The sequence below is a fragment of the Erithacus rubecula genome (genome assembly GCF_903797595.1).
Source record: "Erithacus rubecula genome assembly, chromosome: 11".
Lineage (NCBI taxonomy): Eukaryota > Metazoa > Chordata > Aves > Passeriformes > Muscicapidae > Erithacus > Erithacus rubecula.
This window is the reverse complement of record NC_136663.1, coordinates 16,952,619-16,968,878: the sequence shown is the minus strand read 5'-3', so window position 1 is coordinate 16,968,878 and position 16,260 is coordinate 16,952,619. Positions and strand designations below refer to the sequence as shown.

The 16,260-nt window shown below is 46.8% G+C and overlaps 1 protein-coding gene across 2 annotated transcripts in view; it reads right to left on the bottom strand.

The window, feature by feature from the left end:
* The window catches only part of EPHA4 (EPH receptor A4), a 475,816-nt gene extending 460,377 nt beyond the window's left edge, over positions 1–15,439 (bottom strand). For both annotated transcript variants that reach the window (XM_079315657.1, XM_079315656.1), the window contains exons 1-3: positions 15,295–15,439; positions 14,345–14,412; positions 9,326–9,989 (exon numbers count right to left, since the gene is read on the bottom strand). In XM_079315657.1, the coding sequence (XP_079171783.1) occupies positions 9,326–9,989; positions 14,345–14,412; positions 15,295–15,412 (850 nt within the window). In that variant the 5' untranslated portion in view covers positions 15,413–15,439. The remainder of the gene's footprint in view (positions 1–9,325; positions 9,990–14,344; positions 14,413–15,294) is intronic.
* Between the last annotated feature and the right edge of the window lie 821 nt (positions 15,440–16,260).

Here is a 16,260-nt window from a genome sequence, read left to right as displayed (position 1 = left end):
ACTGAAGCCACTAAAAAGAAACGGCAACAGAACTTGGCTATCTTCTGGTATCTCTGGTGAGTGAGACCGCAGGAAGCCTCTCAAGAAACAGTCTCCATTTCAGAACAGCTCCAGAGCCATTTTGGTAACTGCAACCATTTGTTCATTGTTTCAGCAGTGGAGGACAGGAGGAACCTCTGGTTCTCCCTGCTCTGTCAAGGCAGGGGCTGTCCCTCCTCACGGAACAGACTCCGGGCTCTGCCCAAGGTCCAGGGAGGGGTGCACCCGTGGGCAGGAGCCTGGCAAAGAGAAAGCCAGGAGAAAAGCCAGGAGAGAGCATCCCACAGCAGCTCCTGGAGGTGCCCCTGCAGGTGTGCAGGCACACGGGGCAGCCAGAACCACTTCTGCAGTTTGTCAGCAAACACAGCTGGATCTAAGCACCTCCTGCTGCACTAATCCAGCAGCCACTGCCTCCAAGCATTCCTGTGAAACAGCAGAGACTGCCCACACACCCTCTGTTTAATTTGTGTTTACTTGTCTCTTCAAAAAGCCCAAAGAAGTCTTCTACACACAGCAGCTAAGTACAACAAAACTCAAGCATCAGAAGAGGAGTTCAGCCAACTTGTGCCCTGTGACTGATCTCCTATTTCTCCCTCCACTTTCCTTCTAATCCTGTTTATAATTACACAAGCTGTCTGATGTTCCCGAAGCTATCAATTCCCTCGAATCCATTTTCAAATGGCCATCCCTGGAAGAGCCTGGGCAGCAGATTAAGCAGTGTCAGCCTGACACCAGCCACACCACTATTGATGACTCCCCTGAAATGCTGGGGTGCAGCAGCCCAGGCCCCCAGCAAGGGCTGCCAAGACCCAGCCCCAGCAGAGATCAGGCCAAGAGAAAGTATTGATCCACCGCTTTTAACATGCTAATTTGCCCAGTGGCTGCTTCAGTCATTGCCAGGCTGGACACTTCAAAAGGAAACTGTTTTCAAAGCAGCGATGTCTTTTTCAGCAGCTGAAAAACTTAAACTGAAAACAAATGAATTCAAGCCCCAAGTTCACAGAAGCACTCGCAGGTATTCTTCAGCTCCCCAGACAGAGATGTTTGATGTATGGAAAGACAGACTTGTTAATTAGGGTTATTAAAATGTGGCCTGGCAAAAACCCTGTGGGATTTAAAATAAGAAAATCCACACCCTCTAAGTGCACACTTTATAGTAAAGATAGCCTGTACTTGTATAAAAAATATTCAGCCATAACCTCTGGAAGTGTTCCATTGATTCCCCCACACATGCACTTCTTAGGAGAAGAATAAAATGTATTTAAAATTAAATTTCTCAAATTGAATTTCTGTAATTCAGCATCAACACTGGAGAACATTTTGGCCTTTCTTAGCATTGATAATGGGGAAAATAAAGGCAATTGTTCAATCCCTTCAGGCTGCTGGGAACACACAGCGAAGGGCAGACAAAACCCTCGGTGTGACAGAGACATTATTAAAGTATTTCGGGAAGCAGCAGCGTTATTGACTGACGCCTTTGCTACAACACTGGCCTTTCAATCACGGGCTAAATACAATGAGAGGAATGGATAAAATGGCAGGGCTTCATTAACGGTCTGGGCAAGCACTGAAATGTGTTACATTACACAACTTTCACAGGCAGAACAGAAATCTACTCAGTGTTCTGCATCAGTGTTTGTGGCTCGCTTCGTGCTCCTAGGAAAACCTGATATGAACTGTGAAAATCCAGAGTGCTCTCCAAGCTAAGGGGGATAAAGAGCTGTAGTCCTGACCCACAGCATGTTACCCTGTTTGCAGAGATGAAGAACCAAAAACTTGAGTTTCCCTTGAAATATGTCATTATTTCCAAATGCAGGAAGAGTTTAAGTCAAGCTCAGCTGCTCCCTCTCCTCTGAACCCTGGCCTGGGACAGCCACAGCCCACTGAGCCCAGGGCTCACCAGCACCCCCTCCACACTCATACCCGGGCAAAGGAAGGAATTTGGGGTGCTGCTGATCTCTAGCCCCTGGCTGCAGGGGACAAAAAGCTGCAGGAGACAACAGGCAAATGAGGAGAACTGACTATCAGCCCTACCTTTGCTCTGGAGCAGGCAGCAGCATCACAGCAAACTCATTCACAGAAACAAGGCATGAGGAGATAACACCAGAAAATACAAGCAAAATGGAACTTGCTTCCTTGCCACTAAATTGTCAGCTTTATGGGACTTCATGCTGAACGATATGAAAAAAAATCCAATTTGCTTTGAAGCACATTAGTCTAACATCCTAATTATTGTTTACATTGCCATTTGCCTTCTATTAAGAATTGAATAATTACCCAGTGCTCCATAGTTTAAAAATACAAGCAAACAGGATTATCTGGGTAATTAAGCTGTACTGCAGCTTTGTAGTGTGGCTGTACAAAGATTTCACACATACAAGCAGAAGCAATAGGTATTGATTGCCTTAGCTCAAATGATGTTTTAAGGATGTGCAAGATGGGACCCTCATTAGGAAAAGGTGAGCAAGAACTTTTGACAAGTGAGGAGGGATAGAAGCTCTCTGCAGCTACATTCAGCCTTCACTCTGGTGTTATCTCAGTCACAGACATCCTGGGGAGGTCACCAGGCTTCATCCCTCCATCCTCTGCCTGCTGAGCATCCTCCTCCTCCTCCTGCCCAGGACCCCGCCCTTGCCCAGGCTGCTGAAACTGCTGCCCCTGCACAGCCTGAGCTGGGCACACCAGGCCCCCCGTGAATACAATCCTGTTCCCCAGCACACCTCTCTCATGGGTTTGTACAGATTAACCCAACGCTGGTGAGACTTAAACTCACCCATCTAAGGGAAGTATAAAAAGCAAACCAGCAAATGGGGTTTTTCTAGGCATCCATGACTAAATGAGCCAAAGCAAATACCAACTGTATAATGTAGCTTTTTTTTTTTTTCTTTTTTTCCCCTCCAAACCTTAATAGTCCATCCATATTGTACTTTGAACAGCATGACCTCTCCTTCTGGGTGACTGTTAGGACAAAAGCAAAGTTTTTGCACGTTCCTTTGTTGTTTTAAAGAGCCTTTCCTCCATTTAATTATGCCACCAGGTTTCACACTGCGCAGTTTACTACCCCTGTGAAATTACCTTCAAGTTAAACACTAATTGGACATCCAACAAAAATGAAAACCCCCCACAACCATGTTTTTCCTTCTGGTTTCTTCTAGGATGTAGCCCCAACACGATCGGGGTCCCAATTTCATACCATGATTTATAAAGACACAAAATGAAAACCAGTCCTTTAAAGAAATACAGTACATTCATGGAGCATGTGTTCTAACTTATATCAATAAACCTTTCAACAAATCCATTCTGAACAAGCCTGTGTTTTGGGAGCATTTAATGAGCCTCAGCTTTATTTCAAGCCAAAGGCAATTTTAAATAAAGTTGAAATAAAGAAAAGTTAAAAAGAAAAGAAAGCCACTAAAACCAAAAATAAAATAAAATATGGGTTCTTGTATAATCATGAGGCTTAAGAAAGCAGAACTTTTCTCACAGATTATTTTCATTCAATAAATAAAGACAGCAGAGCATTTCTGCATGTTTACTTACCCAAGTACTGGGAGCCCCTTTTCACCACACCATAACCAGGGGCCAAGGCCAGCCCAGAAGCAAAGGGAAGAGCACTAGCCCAGGCCTGAGCAGGTACTCAGCACAAAGCATAGGAAATGTCAAAATGTGATGCTGCTTTTTCATGCCCTAAGTGCACTCTTCCAGCCCAGAGGGGATCCCAGCTCCTGAACCCATCACCCCCAGCTGTGGCTGCAGCTGCAGCAGGGCTGGGTGGTGGCTGGTGAACATCTGGAGATGGCACCCAAGGGCCTGCAGCCCCTCCAGGCACGACAAGTGGAGCTTCCACACCCAGCCATCACTGCAGGGGTGGTCAGGCTGTGAGCACAGCCCTGTCCCACACACCAGCTGTGGGGAGCTGCACATGGGCCAAGAGGGACAGCCAGCCACGGTCCAGACACGAGGAGCGCTGAGCAAATATTGCACTGTGCCTTAAACAAAGAGATCAAAAAAATCAAAACAGAACTCATTTGCATTAAATCCAAATCTTTTGAGCTCTGCCTAAGCAGAAGATTTTGGCTGGCATTCCCAAAGGAAGCTCTTATCTCCTTTGTGAAATGGGTGTGCTACTTTGCATGAGGGTGTATACAAATGATGTAAATGAGGAATTTGCTGCTTGCAAAAGGCAAAGCTGCCGACAGCTGCCAATCCCCATTCACAGGGAGAGCTTCCCCGGTCCCTAGCAGGAGGAAGGAGAAGGGAACCAACGTGTTTGCTTCCCAGGGAGGTGAAGCAGGCTCTGAATATTCATAAAATCGCCGTTTAGTCATGGGAGTGTTAATTGTCTCTGATTCACAAAACTGTGTGACCTCACCTGCTCCCCACAACATGTGAAAAGGATGTCACATAATGGGACGAAACCAGATAAGATATTTATCTCACTAGTTTGGGGGGCTTTTTGATGCAGTCTCAAAAGACCTTAGAGTACTGCTGGGCATTTCTTTAATCACTACTCACAAGCAGAATAAAGACCAAGCTCAGTGGAGCATATTATTAGACAGATAATAACCCTTCCCCAGCCAAGATCTAAATACTGAACACATCACACACTGGATGGGTTGTCTGGAAAGTTTTGGGTTGCCTTTTTTTTTTTTTTTTTTTTAAATCCTAAAAGAACACACGAACCCAAATATGGGCTGGAAGTCCCACAAAAGACTACCCAGACCCACCATGAAATTCATTACCACCACAAAGCTCGTCTGGCTCTGATTCTCAGGATGTGCTTTTCACCAGTAACACACAGAATAAGGACCAGATATTGCTCCCCTGGCTGAAGAAGTCTGGTCAGAAATTCAAGAGGAAGCAATCACAGCCTTTCTCCAAGCAATACATGAAGGGACAATTGTTTGACAACTAACTTGACTTCTGAGAAGGCCAGGCAGGAGGAAAGCAATAGAGTTCCTGCACTGACATTTAAATGCAGATTTTGAAATGCACCAGGTGGTACAAGAAAATCACAGAGGGAGTAACCCTTGGAAGATCCATTGAGCTACATGAGAACATAACATAACCAAATCAGCAGAGAAGAGAACCAACTAAATTTGCTTCAGACAGACTGTGTTTCAGCATTGCTCCCAGGCCTGTAGCTTCCGTCTTCCCAGCTCCTTTTAAAACCTACCATGTTGAGTCTGTGCATTTTTCCCCTGCCAAAAATAATCAACCTGAAAAAAAATCCTTCTGAAATCTCAAATCTGCACAGTCTTAGTCACCCTTCTGATCACCCTTTTGTGCAGACAGACTGTACATCAGTGCTGTTTTGACAAAAGTTATCTATGACTAAAATGGGAAAGTACACACAAATTACTTTACTTCTCCACCCTTAAAAAACCCACCATCTAAGAATCTTATCACAGAAAAACATATAATTAGAGTGTACACTTCTGATGTAAACTGAACTGCTGCTTTCAATGATCACAGCCACTCTTTAAAGCCTCCAAGATAAAAAGAATCTTATCATTCAAATTATTGCTTCTTAGGGATGCTCTTATCAAAGTTCGAAGGAAAATTCTAAAAACAGCATTGATATGAAACCAGGACTGAGCCATATTTTAAATGACACTGAATTTTCTGCCAATTGGCCAATTCACAACTCAGAAAAAGCAAGTGTAGATGAAGACAAAGCTGTTGGCTCTCATAACCTTTACAATATCACAGTAAAAATCTCAACTGTCTCACATATTTATACTAAATGGCAGGTCTAAAATTGAGATTTGTAATTTCACAGCATCAAAATCATCACAGATGGCTACAGTCTATTGCTTCTTTAATCTGTCTTTTCTCCCTTCCTGCTTGTTTTCCCCCCTCCTCCTTTGAGTTAGAAAGATACGTGTTTTATCACAAGGAAATTGTAACTAAATCCAAACCACATTTTATTAATGTGTAACAAAACAATTTACATAACAATGATGAGTACAAGTGAAGTTTAAAATTACTTTGTGTCTCAGCTTTGCCCTAAAGCACTAATTGCCTCAGCCTTGAGATGTGCCACTATTTGGGCTAGTCATCTTTCATCAACAATATTCCACATTCATATTCTCCTAAATGGACAGCCACTAACATAGAAGGTTTGAGGGAGAATAAACTGTGGTAGAAACAGCAAATCAGATTTTTTTTTTTTTGGCATCTAATTCACAGCCACAAGTTCATCTGCACACAAAGAATTAGAGCTCACTTAACATTTCTACTGATCAGATCAATTTTGCAGAACCACTGCCACTTCACATACCTATGAAGCTTCCCAAATAAATATGGATTAGGTACTTGGCTCCTTTGCCTTCCTGTCCCAGGTTTTTGGATATATACATACACACACACTTCAGAATGTTCACTAAGACAATGATCATCAATAAAGTCAACTGGAAAAAAAAAATAGCAGTCAGAGAAAGGACAGTTTTTTGTCATCATATTCAAACACCTCCAGACCACCAACACAATTTTTTAAAAATCCCATTTGAGGTCAGAAAGTCATTAACTCCCACTACAAGAACTTTAGATGTGAAAAGGCTTTCCATTATGCTTCCCACACACACATCAGAAATTAGGCAAAAGAATCTCAAGGAAAACGTATTATTTAAAAACTGGGAGGGTGAGTGAACTTGAAGCAGCCTGCAGGACAAGGCAAGGGCCAGCAGGTCTGTCCCAGCACTGTGTGGAAGGGAGCAGGTCCCAGGACAGGAACAGGAGCTCCCAGCAAGTGCAAAGCCCCAGCCCACCGGCCCCAGCTATTCCTGCCCACTGAGCTTTTGTTAAACATTTAAGATCTTAATCAATCCCAAGTCTGACCCTAGGATCACAGGGGAAGATGGATGAGGAAATGGACAACCTCTGACCTTCCCTTGTATTTGTCCTGCCACAGTCAAGCTATTGAAAAACAATTGAGGTGGAACCTGCTCACCAGCTCCCATCCCAGACCAGAGCCCTTTCACAGCCTTTCCCAAACTCAAAGTCTCTTCCCCTGCCCCCAGTCCTCTGTATCAAAACCACAGGAATCCTCCTCACTTCATCCTCCTCCTCCCCTCCAAAAACCTGTCAGAGCAGAACATTAGCTAAACGATTAAGTTGAGAGTGGAAAGAAAAGAGGAAACCTCATTCAGTAGTGTCAAAGGCCAAACTGCTTTAACAGCCTCACTGGAAACCAGAGAGGAGCTGCACAGCTCTGGTGAGCTCCATGAATTCATCAGGAGGAGCTTCCCAGCTAACTGTTCTGGCTGGAGAATGGCAAATGTGAGAAAAGGAAACCACAAGTAACAGCTGATGAAATGGGTTTAGCACTTTCAATTACACGCTGGCTCCAACGCTCTCAAAATGACTAGCACAGGCCAGCTTCACTTCAGAGAGCCCAAGAGACAGAACATTGCTAACACCTCTGTCAATATGGCATCACCTGATCTTCCTGTTCATTGGGAATTGGGTTTCCTGAGCCCAAACGTCCCCAGATGCAGCTGAGAGCCTTTAGGTAAGCCATCCCAAGGTCTAGCCCAACACTACAAAAATAAACTTAAAAAGCATGCCACTATAACCACTGCCCATCTGCAAAACCTCAAGAGATTCCCCCAAAGAACACAGGATTTGTTGGACAATTAGCTCACCACACCTGGGCTGCTGACACTCAGAAATGGATGATCTGTGTCAGAGTGATGCAGTCTGACCCAACAGGCCTTCAGGAGAAGGTGGAATCATCTCTGTGCAATAAACCAATAAATGCTTCCCCACTTCACTTCCTCCTCTCCCAACCCAGGCTGGTGAGGTGTCAGGAAGCTTTGCTCTGAAATTAAGGAGCTGTAAAAGAGTAATAGCATCTCCCCAGCCACCAGTGGCTCCCCTGGCAGTACCACAGCCACTGGTTCACACACTTTGGGGCAAATAGGCTCTCAAGTTTCTATCTCACAGGATTGAAAAACCAACAGAAAAACCAGAGTATTTTGCCCCAGACAGGATGCCCTGTCATTGTGCAGCTCATCTTTCAGTCCTCTATTTTCATCCCATGGCAATTTTGTTGCCACTATGCCACATAGAGCAAAAGGCTAAAGTTTACACAAAGCAGTCCCTTCTGACCAAAATTTAATTTCAACGCATAATAATGAACTTCATATTGACTGGAAATTACCATTAAAAAAAAAAAAATCAAGTAGGACATTCAAAAGACACCATTCTTTTAGGAGTCCATCACAAAGGCAGCCAGTTAGTTGCTTTACTAACTTGTTCTCAGTCTCAAGATGATAAAAAATGCTCTAGTAAAAAACACACCAAGAAGATGAGGCAACCAACTCCAAAGAAGCTTTTCTATAAACACGGTTCCAAATCCCTGAAGGAGCTGAGCACCTTCAATTCAGCACCCAGCAAAATTAAGCTCACTGACCTGTGCAAGAATCCATTTAAGTTTGATCTTAATTTATGCTTACATGAGCAAGACTTTCAAAGCAGAGGCTAAAGATATTTTATTTATAAACTCTCTTCTCTCCTTCCCTAACCTTGTACAGCTTCTTTATCCAGAAAAGGGAGGCGAAGATAATATAGGTATTGAGATTTTTTCTTTTAGGCAAATCTGTCTTTTATACAAACTTTAATCCCTAATTCTGCAGCACACAGGATGGTGTGTGTGTGGGAGGGTGGGGTGGAGACTTTTAGCATTTCTAAGAGTATCCTAGCACCTCTATTATTTAGCTGACAATAGAGACTCTCCGAGAAATGAAAATATTTAACAAAGGCAGCAGTGTCAAATATCAAAGGGTATTTAGCGCTAGAAATTTGCAACAAGTAAAACACCAAAGATTTTCACTTCCTAGAGTAGGAAAGTAATCCAGCTAAAAGTCTTGTCCTGCCTCCCAGACTGGTTCTTAACCTACTGCATTATCCAAAGTCAACTTTGCCAGAATTTCCTGTGTTTAACAAAGTTCCCTTGAAAGATTCGCCTCTTCAAACAACGGTAGCTCAACTGCACTGCTCTTCAGTCATCCACATTTTGGTGACTATCACGAGCCAAATCAAATTTGGGCGTCTGCTAGAAAATGTGTTTCACCTTCTGCCTATTACAGCAGAATCATTTGCTTTGCATTACGCAATTCTTAGCCTTGCCACCTGGAACTATTGGACTTCTTGATTAAACCCCTCTGTCCCACCACATCCCAGAGGGCTGCTAATGACTGGCTGCAGTCCATTTGCTCTCATCCCCGATTCAATTAGGCGTTCCACGGGGCCCCAAGGAACAGCACGGCATGGCTCTGCCTACCTTGGCACTCCCCGTTGCGCTCCTCGTAGCCAGCATTGCACAGGCAGTTGCCAATGGGCACCAGCCACTCGCCATCTGCCCCGCAGTACATTTTTGGCACATCCTTCTCTTCCGAGTTGTTGACGCAGGAGCCACGAACCTCCACCAGGGAGGAGGTGTCAGCGCCGGTGATGGTGTCAGGGAACTGCGCCAGGTTCCGAACCGTCAGCGGGCACTTCTTGTAGAAGACGCGCACGGACACCAGAGCGATGCAGGCACCCACGTCCTGGAAGGCCAGATAAAACCCCTTCCTGCTGAGCGGGCCCACGTCCCGGATCTCCGTGTTCAGCTTCATGATCCTGTCACCAATGTCCACCTGGGTGAAGCTCTCGTCGGCGGCAATGGTGTCGATCTTGGCAAACTGGCTCTCGCGAATAAAACGCTCCTTGTCGTTGTTTGATTCGTAGTAATAAAGGTTGAAAGTCTCTTTGCAAGTTCCCATGACACCGGGCAGGCTGTTGCAGTCTCTCAGCGTGAACTTGATTTCAATATAAACCCTCTGAGCCCCCTCACGGGGAATCCAATCAGTTCGTAACCAATTATTCTGACTGGGCTCCATCACGTTGCAGACTTGATAGGTGCGGATAGGAGTGTTCTTCTCATCCATGATGCTCACTTCCTCCCACTGCAGGGAGGAAAACAGGCAGAAATATACATCAGGGTTAAAAGGAACAACAGAGCTTCACAACAAACAACATGTACTTGTTCTATTACAGGGAAACAAACATGCAGATCAAAAAACAACCCAGCAGACCAAGCCATAGCCAGGACTTCAACTACTTGGACATTAAAGGAAGCACCTGTTCAGGAGAAACAGATTCCAAGTCCCTCATGCCTTGAGAAGCAAGCATGCTTTTTAAGGGCCTTCTGAACCAATCCAAGGATGCTCCTTTGACTGACTAGGTTCACTTGCAGTATAGTTCAGTCCACAGAACACTGCCTAGAGCAGGGCTACACACAACTTTAGACTCTCACAGCAGCACTGACCTGCTCTGCAGTGCTCATCTCATGGACCCTGCCTTGCACCTGGGATTATCCAACAGGTGACACAGGGTGACTGAGTCACACAGAGAGAATGACATTCACATTTCATTCACTACCACTTATTTTAAAAAGTTATTTCTCTAAGCTGCCAACTACTTTCCTGGGCTACCAATATCCCAGACAGGCTCAGTAAATTCTACTTTGGAGCTGGGCATAAATAGCTGTCTACAGAGAATTGGGTCCTCAGCTTGGACAGCTCTTAGAGAAGGAAAAACAGGTAAAGAGACAATATAATCAGTCTATCAGCAACACCACCATAACTCAGATATCCAAAGAGAGATTCTTACTAGTGGGAAGGCAAAAAAAAAAAAAAAAAAAAAAAAAAAAAGAATAAATGCTACACATTTTTTTTTTAAGCAAAAGTCAGGGAACTACCAAATTCATATTATGAAAATCTCAAAATGTTCAGCAGTGAGGGAAAGGGCTAAAAGATCAGGATAGCAGCATTCTTCAAAATTGTTACACCCCTCAAATCAAGTTCAGGCATCTTCAGAAATGCCAGCCAGGCAACATGATTATGAAACAACAATAACATGTAATCCAAAGTGGGTATGGAAGGAGGAGATGCAGGTGTTCAGCATAATAAACTCAGAAAAATACCCATACTCAACAGTTCTAAAAAAAAAAAAAAAAAAATTGCAAGTATTATCATAGACAGAAGAAAGATTATCAAGTTTATCACAGTGCTCTACTGGCAGGGAGAGAAGGGAAAGTAGAGGCATTAGGAAAAGAAGTCATTCCAGGGGGAAAAAAAACCAAACACAAAACCAAAGCACTTCCATTTATATTATTCAATTTATCCTTCCCTATAAAAATATTAGATAATGATATGCTGACTAGGTTTGCAGGCAATACAATACAATGAAGCATATAAAATTATCCTTAGAAAACAGCAGTAACTTTAAAGAGACTTCTCAGAAGTGCTTTTCAGAACTACTGAAGCCATGGCTTTGATAAACAGAAGTCTTCTAAAGATGAAGGGGCTTCTTGTATAATATCCTGCATTCTTCTCCAAAGGATTGCTCTTATGCAAGTGATTTTTACTTTAAAAGCTTCCAGCTTAGCTGAATCCGTTTATAGAATGACAGCAGTTAGCACCATGAGTCACTAGGAGCAGAAAGAATAATATTTTATTTGCTGCCTAGAGATAACTGCAAATTAAAATGAAGGAAGGGGGAAATCAATACTCAGCATGTCACTCCTTTCCAGAGAAAAGGAAGAAATAAATCTTAAAAAGTCATCTATCAATGTAAAGTGTAACATGTTGTTAGTAAGGAGACAGCCTTGTTTAATTTAGAGCACCACAGAGCTAGTGTTACAATATTGTCTTTATGATCCATCACTTTCCATTCTGCTTATCTTCAGATTGCCTATGCTACCAATATTGTGTGTGGTACAAGAGAAAGGAAGAAGCAGAGGGAAATAATACTTGTTGATGGGATTTCCTTTAGTGCATTTACACAATGGAGGATGCTGCTAGAGGATTCAATAGAGAGACCACTGAGGTCAACAGACACACAGCAGCTGAATTCAGCGAGTTTTTGGATCGTGCTCTCAACACACCCATCTGCTGACCGACGCACAAACCTACAGAGCTGGGCTTCTGATTTCATCAACACACAAATACAAAACAAACCCAAGTGCATCTTTCTGACAGAGCTGAAAATAACTACAGCCCAAAATTTCCAGCCATTGTAAATGACTTGTAATTTTAAGTATGTGGTCAAAGCTGTAACTTTTTGCTTTCAAGCTGAAATTAAATTTTATAATTGAGCTCTTCCCACAGTTTAATGATGCCGATTAAAACATTCTGAGCACAAAACCTGCTTTTCAACTGTGAAATGCAAGAGTAAATCATTAATTACATTTATAATGCAATTCATTAATTCCTCTGGGGCTACTATATAGCTAGTCACTGCTAAATGACTAAATCTTTATCTCCAGCCCTTCTTATCCACACAACCCTCACACCCCAGGAAGAGTGTGGTTCAGATGTAGAAAAATACCCTTTTTAACAGACAATAAAGTATACACAGTTAAAGAAAAACACCGAAGGACAAATTCTTCTCAGGAAGATAAAGGAGTTTGTTTCTGCTGCTTGAAATAAATCTGCAGCATATGAAGCAAAGTAAATGCTTTCCAAGCACTGTATCTCAGAAACAGACCATGTACTCTTAAATTTTTCACTACAGGCTTAAAAATAGAACACACGGATGTAGGTTTAGTGAAACGAGTCACGTCCACAATAAGAGCACACATTTCTCCTTCTCAAGCTTGCATGGCGCCTTCAGGAAAAAAAACATGTGGAGAAAGGGGGAATCCAACAGCCATTAATAATGTACAGCTGTCCTCTGATCATTGATTCCACTGCTGACTTATTAAAACTTGTATTTTAGGTTCTAATGCACAGTGCAGATATCCCTTGGAGAGCAGTCCGAAGGACCCCGTCTCATTACTGACATTTCCAGGGTGCAGGACTAACAAGGCAGCCCCGACTCTCACCCAGATAGAGCTGTACCTTTCCACGCTGTCAAAAGATGAGGGCAATTGCCTGCAATCAGCACTCAATGTGCACCGTGGGCGCTGCCAGGGGCCTGCCAATCACATCCCCACTCCCTGAAAAACCCAGTTTCAGGGACAGCACAGCGTGCTCAGGCGGAGCACAAGCCAGGACTGTAGTCAAGTTCACCCAGAACAACAATGGGGGAGCAAAACAATTCCCCATTCTCCCATGTTATGGGTTATTGAGAGCTTATGCATAATGCATCACCAGCCAACGCAGCTCCGGATTCCTTCCGCTCACTGCTGTTTCCTTAGCTCTGCTTCTTCTAATTACGAGTGGGAACGCACACAAAACAAAGTAAATTTTTAGGTCTTCTGAAGAATCCACTGCTATATTGTGCACAGGTCCTGATGTTTGAGCACTTTCCTTTTTCAAACACTTTGACTTAGTTACTTCTGCTTAAGGAGTCCAAGCTTTTACTCATTTCATATTAAAAGGATGTGAGATTTTTTTTTTTGTTTTTTACATTCATGTTTAGTGTGCACTGCTGGCATTTTTGCTTAAATTGTTCATATAAAGAAAGAAAAAGCCTTTTTAATTGCTTATTAAAAGAAAGTCCCATGAAGTACAGTCTCCTCCAGATCCCAGCAACTCTAGTCCAGCATTGGAAAGAGTTTTCCAGAGAGGCACTGGGCACCCTGCGGGTCAGGGCACAGATGAGGCAGCAGCAAGGAGCATCCAATAAAACAAAGTTAAGCCAAAAAATAAAGCTACCTTGTGTGCAGCTGTCTAAGCAGAGAGACTCTAAGCTCACAATGAACCCCTTAACGTCATCACATCACCACTGGGCAGTGCATTCGAGCAGCCTTCTGTTCAATAAGACAATTGTAAAAGTACATAAAAAGAAACTCCAAGGAATTACAGTCAAGCACTGGATGCTGCAGTTTATCCGCTCAGAAACCAAAACACACAATGTTTACACCCTGCAACAGGACAACTGTCCCATCACAACAAAAGGTCTATCGTGTATATTGATCCCTACTCTTTCATCCAGAAATAGAATGGCAATTGCCCTGAACATCTCCCAGCCAAGACAGTCCACAGATAAAATAATAGCAGTCAAGAATGCCAATTCAGTCGGCAGATCACATTTCTTGTTGGTATTTCAGTCTTAAATAGGCATCTAAGCCCATGCCTCAACCAATCTCTTAATTCTGAAAGCTCTTTTCTGCCCTTTTGGTTTCCACTTATTCCATGACAGAACTATCCAAAGGGAGTATAGAGTTTCTCCAACAAAGAGTAATTCACTTGGTAAGCCAGTGAAGAAATCTGACCTCCTCACCACAATCAACAATAATCGAGCCATTAGGACTCTCTGAAAGTTACTAATCACCCCCTTTACCCTTTTGATCAGATAGCGGTTTAAAACTTACCCCTCCTTCCAGGGGACTTGCTATCCACCCCAGTTCTCCCTGAACCGATCTGGAATCCAGCAAGGTAACTGCAGAAAGGTACAAATAAAAGAGATTAAATTCCAGCTGCCAAAAGGCAATATTAAAATAAATGGTTTACCTGAACGTTTCCATATGTGCGGAGCACGATCGCATCCACCTTCCACTTGAAATGAAATGTTATTTCCGATCGCGCCAATGTCTTAAAAATACTTCGAAACTCCCTCGGCGGAACCTCCCGCTCGTTTCCCGGCGCAGCGGAGGCGCTCAGGGGCGGGAGGGGAGCGGCGGAGCGGCGGCACACCTGCGAGAGGCAGCGGAGCCGCTCGGAGCGCTCCCGGCGCCGGGCACCGCACCGCCGCACGCCAGCCACGGGCCCGGCGCCGGTACTTTCCGAGAGCACGGCTGGGCACCGACAGACCTGCCAGCGGCTCCCGAGGCACCGGCGCCGCACGCCCACACCGGGGGACGGCCGCGGGCTTCCCCCCGCGGAGCCGCCGCCGGACCGTCCCGCAGACCGGCTGAACCGGGGCCCCGGGGAACGGCGCGGAGCCGCCGAGCGCTCCCGGGAGAACCGGTTCCATGAGCCGCCCTGCGCTCGGGGGCCGCCGCTCGGGGAAGCGCTGCACCTGGGCGGCCCGGCCCGGCCGGGGCACGGGGGACGCGCGGGGCAGCGGCGGCTCCGCTCCGCCCCGCGACACCTGTGCCGCACCGCGCCCTGCGCGGCCCCGGAGCGCCGCTCGGGCAGCTCCGCACCCGCCGGACGGGCAGCGACCGGCGGGGGCAGCGCGGGGCAAGCGCCGTCCCGGCGGCGAGCGGAGCGCCGCGGCGGGGAGCGGACGGGACAGCACCGCTGACGGCCCCGGGGACACCGAACTTTGCCCCGGCACCCCGCCGGGAGCACGCGCAGCGCGGCGACCGGCGAGCCTCACCTTCGTTGGCGGGATAGACCCGCGAGCCGGTGACGGCGCCGCAGACGCCGACGAGGAGCGGGAGGAGCGCGCAGATCGGGAGCCCGGCCATGCCGCCGCCGCGCTCCGGCCGCGCCATCCCAGCGGAATAACTGCCTACATGGGGCGCGCGGCCGCGCTAGACATTGCCAGGGGGGCGGGGCCCGCCCGTCCGTCAGCCGTCCCCGCCAATCACCGCCCGCTCCGCTCCGCGCGCCCCGCCCCGCCCCGCCCCCGGGCGCGCAGCGCGGGCAGAGCCGGGCCGGGCCGGGCCGGGCCGGGCGCTGCGGGGCGTTCCGCGGGTACAGGCGGAGCGCCGCCCGAGCGGGCCGCCTCAGAGAGCGGGCGTTCCGCGGGGTCTGTCACCTCAACAGTGCCCGAACTTCAAAAGATATGGAAACGGAGAAAATACAAAGTTGGGAGAAGCAGATTGGTGGGAGAGCCGCGGCCGCGGCGCGCACACGGACCTGCCCCGCGCCCAGTCCGCCGCGACCCCGCGTCCCGGGAGCGTCCCGGAGCGTCCCGGAGCTGCCGCCGCCCCGCCCGGCACGGCCCGGCCCGGCCCGGAGCCACCGTTGAGCAACAGCGCCACCTGGCGGGAGCAGCGGCTGCGGCTCCCGGCACCGGACCGGGACGGGCAGGAGGGACAGGATGGACAGGGACGGACAGGAACGGGCAGGGGTGGACAGGGATGTGTAGGTGTACGGGGACGGACAGGGATGTGCAGGGACGGACAGGCACGGGCAGGGAGCGTCAGTGGACGGGCCCGGCGCTCTCCGCGAAGGTGCCAGTCGTTCACGCTCTATGCGCCGGGGCAGCGGCCGGGCGGGGCGGGCTGGTGGGAAAGCCGGGGTCGGAGCGATTCCCTCTGAACGCTGAGATCCATCGGGACGCTCGAGCTCGTGCCCTTCCCCCTCCGTCCAGCCGAGCCGTGCCCGGGGACACCTG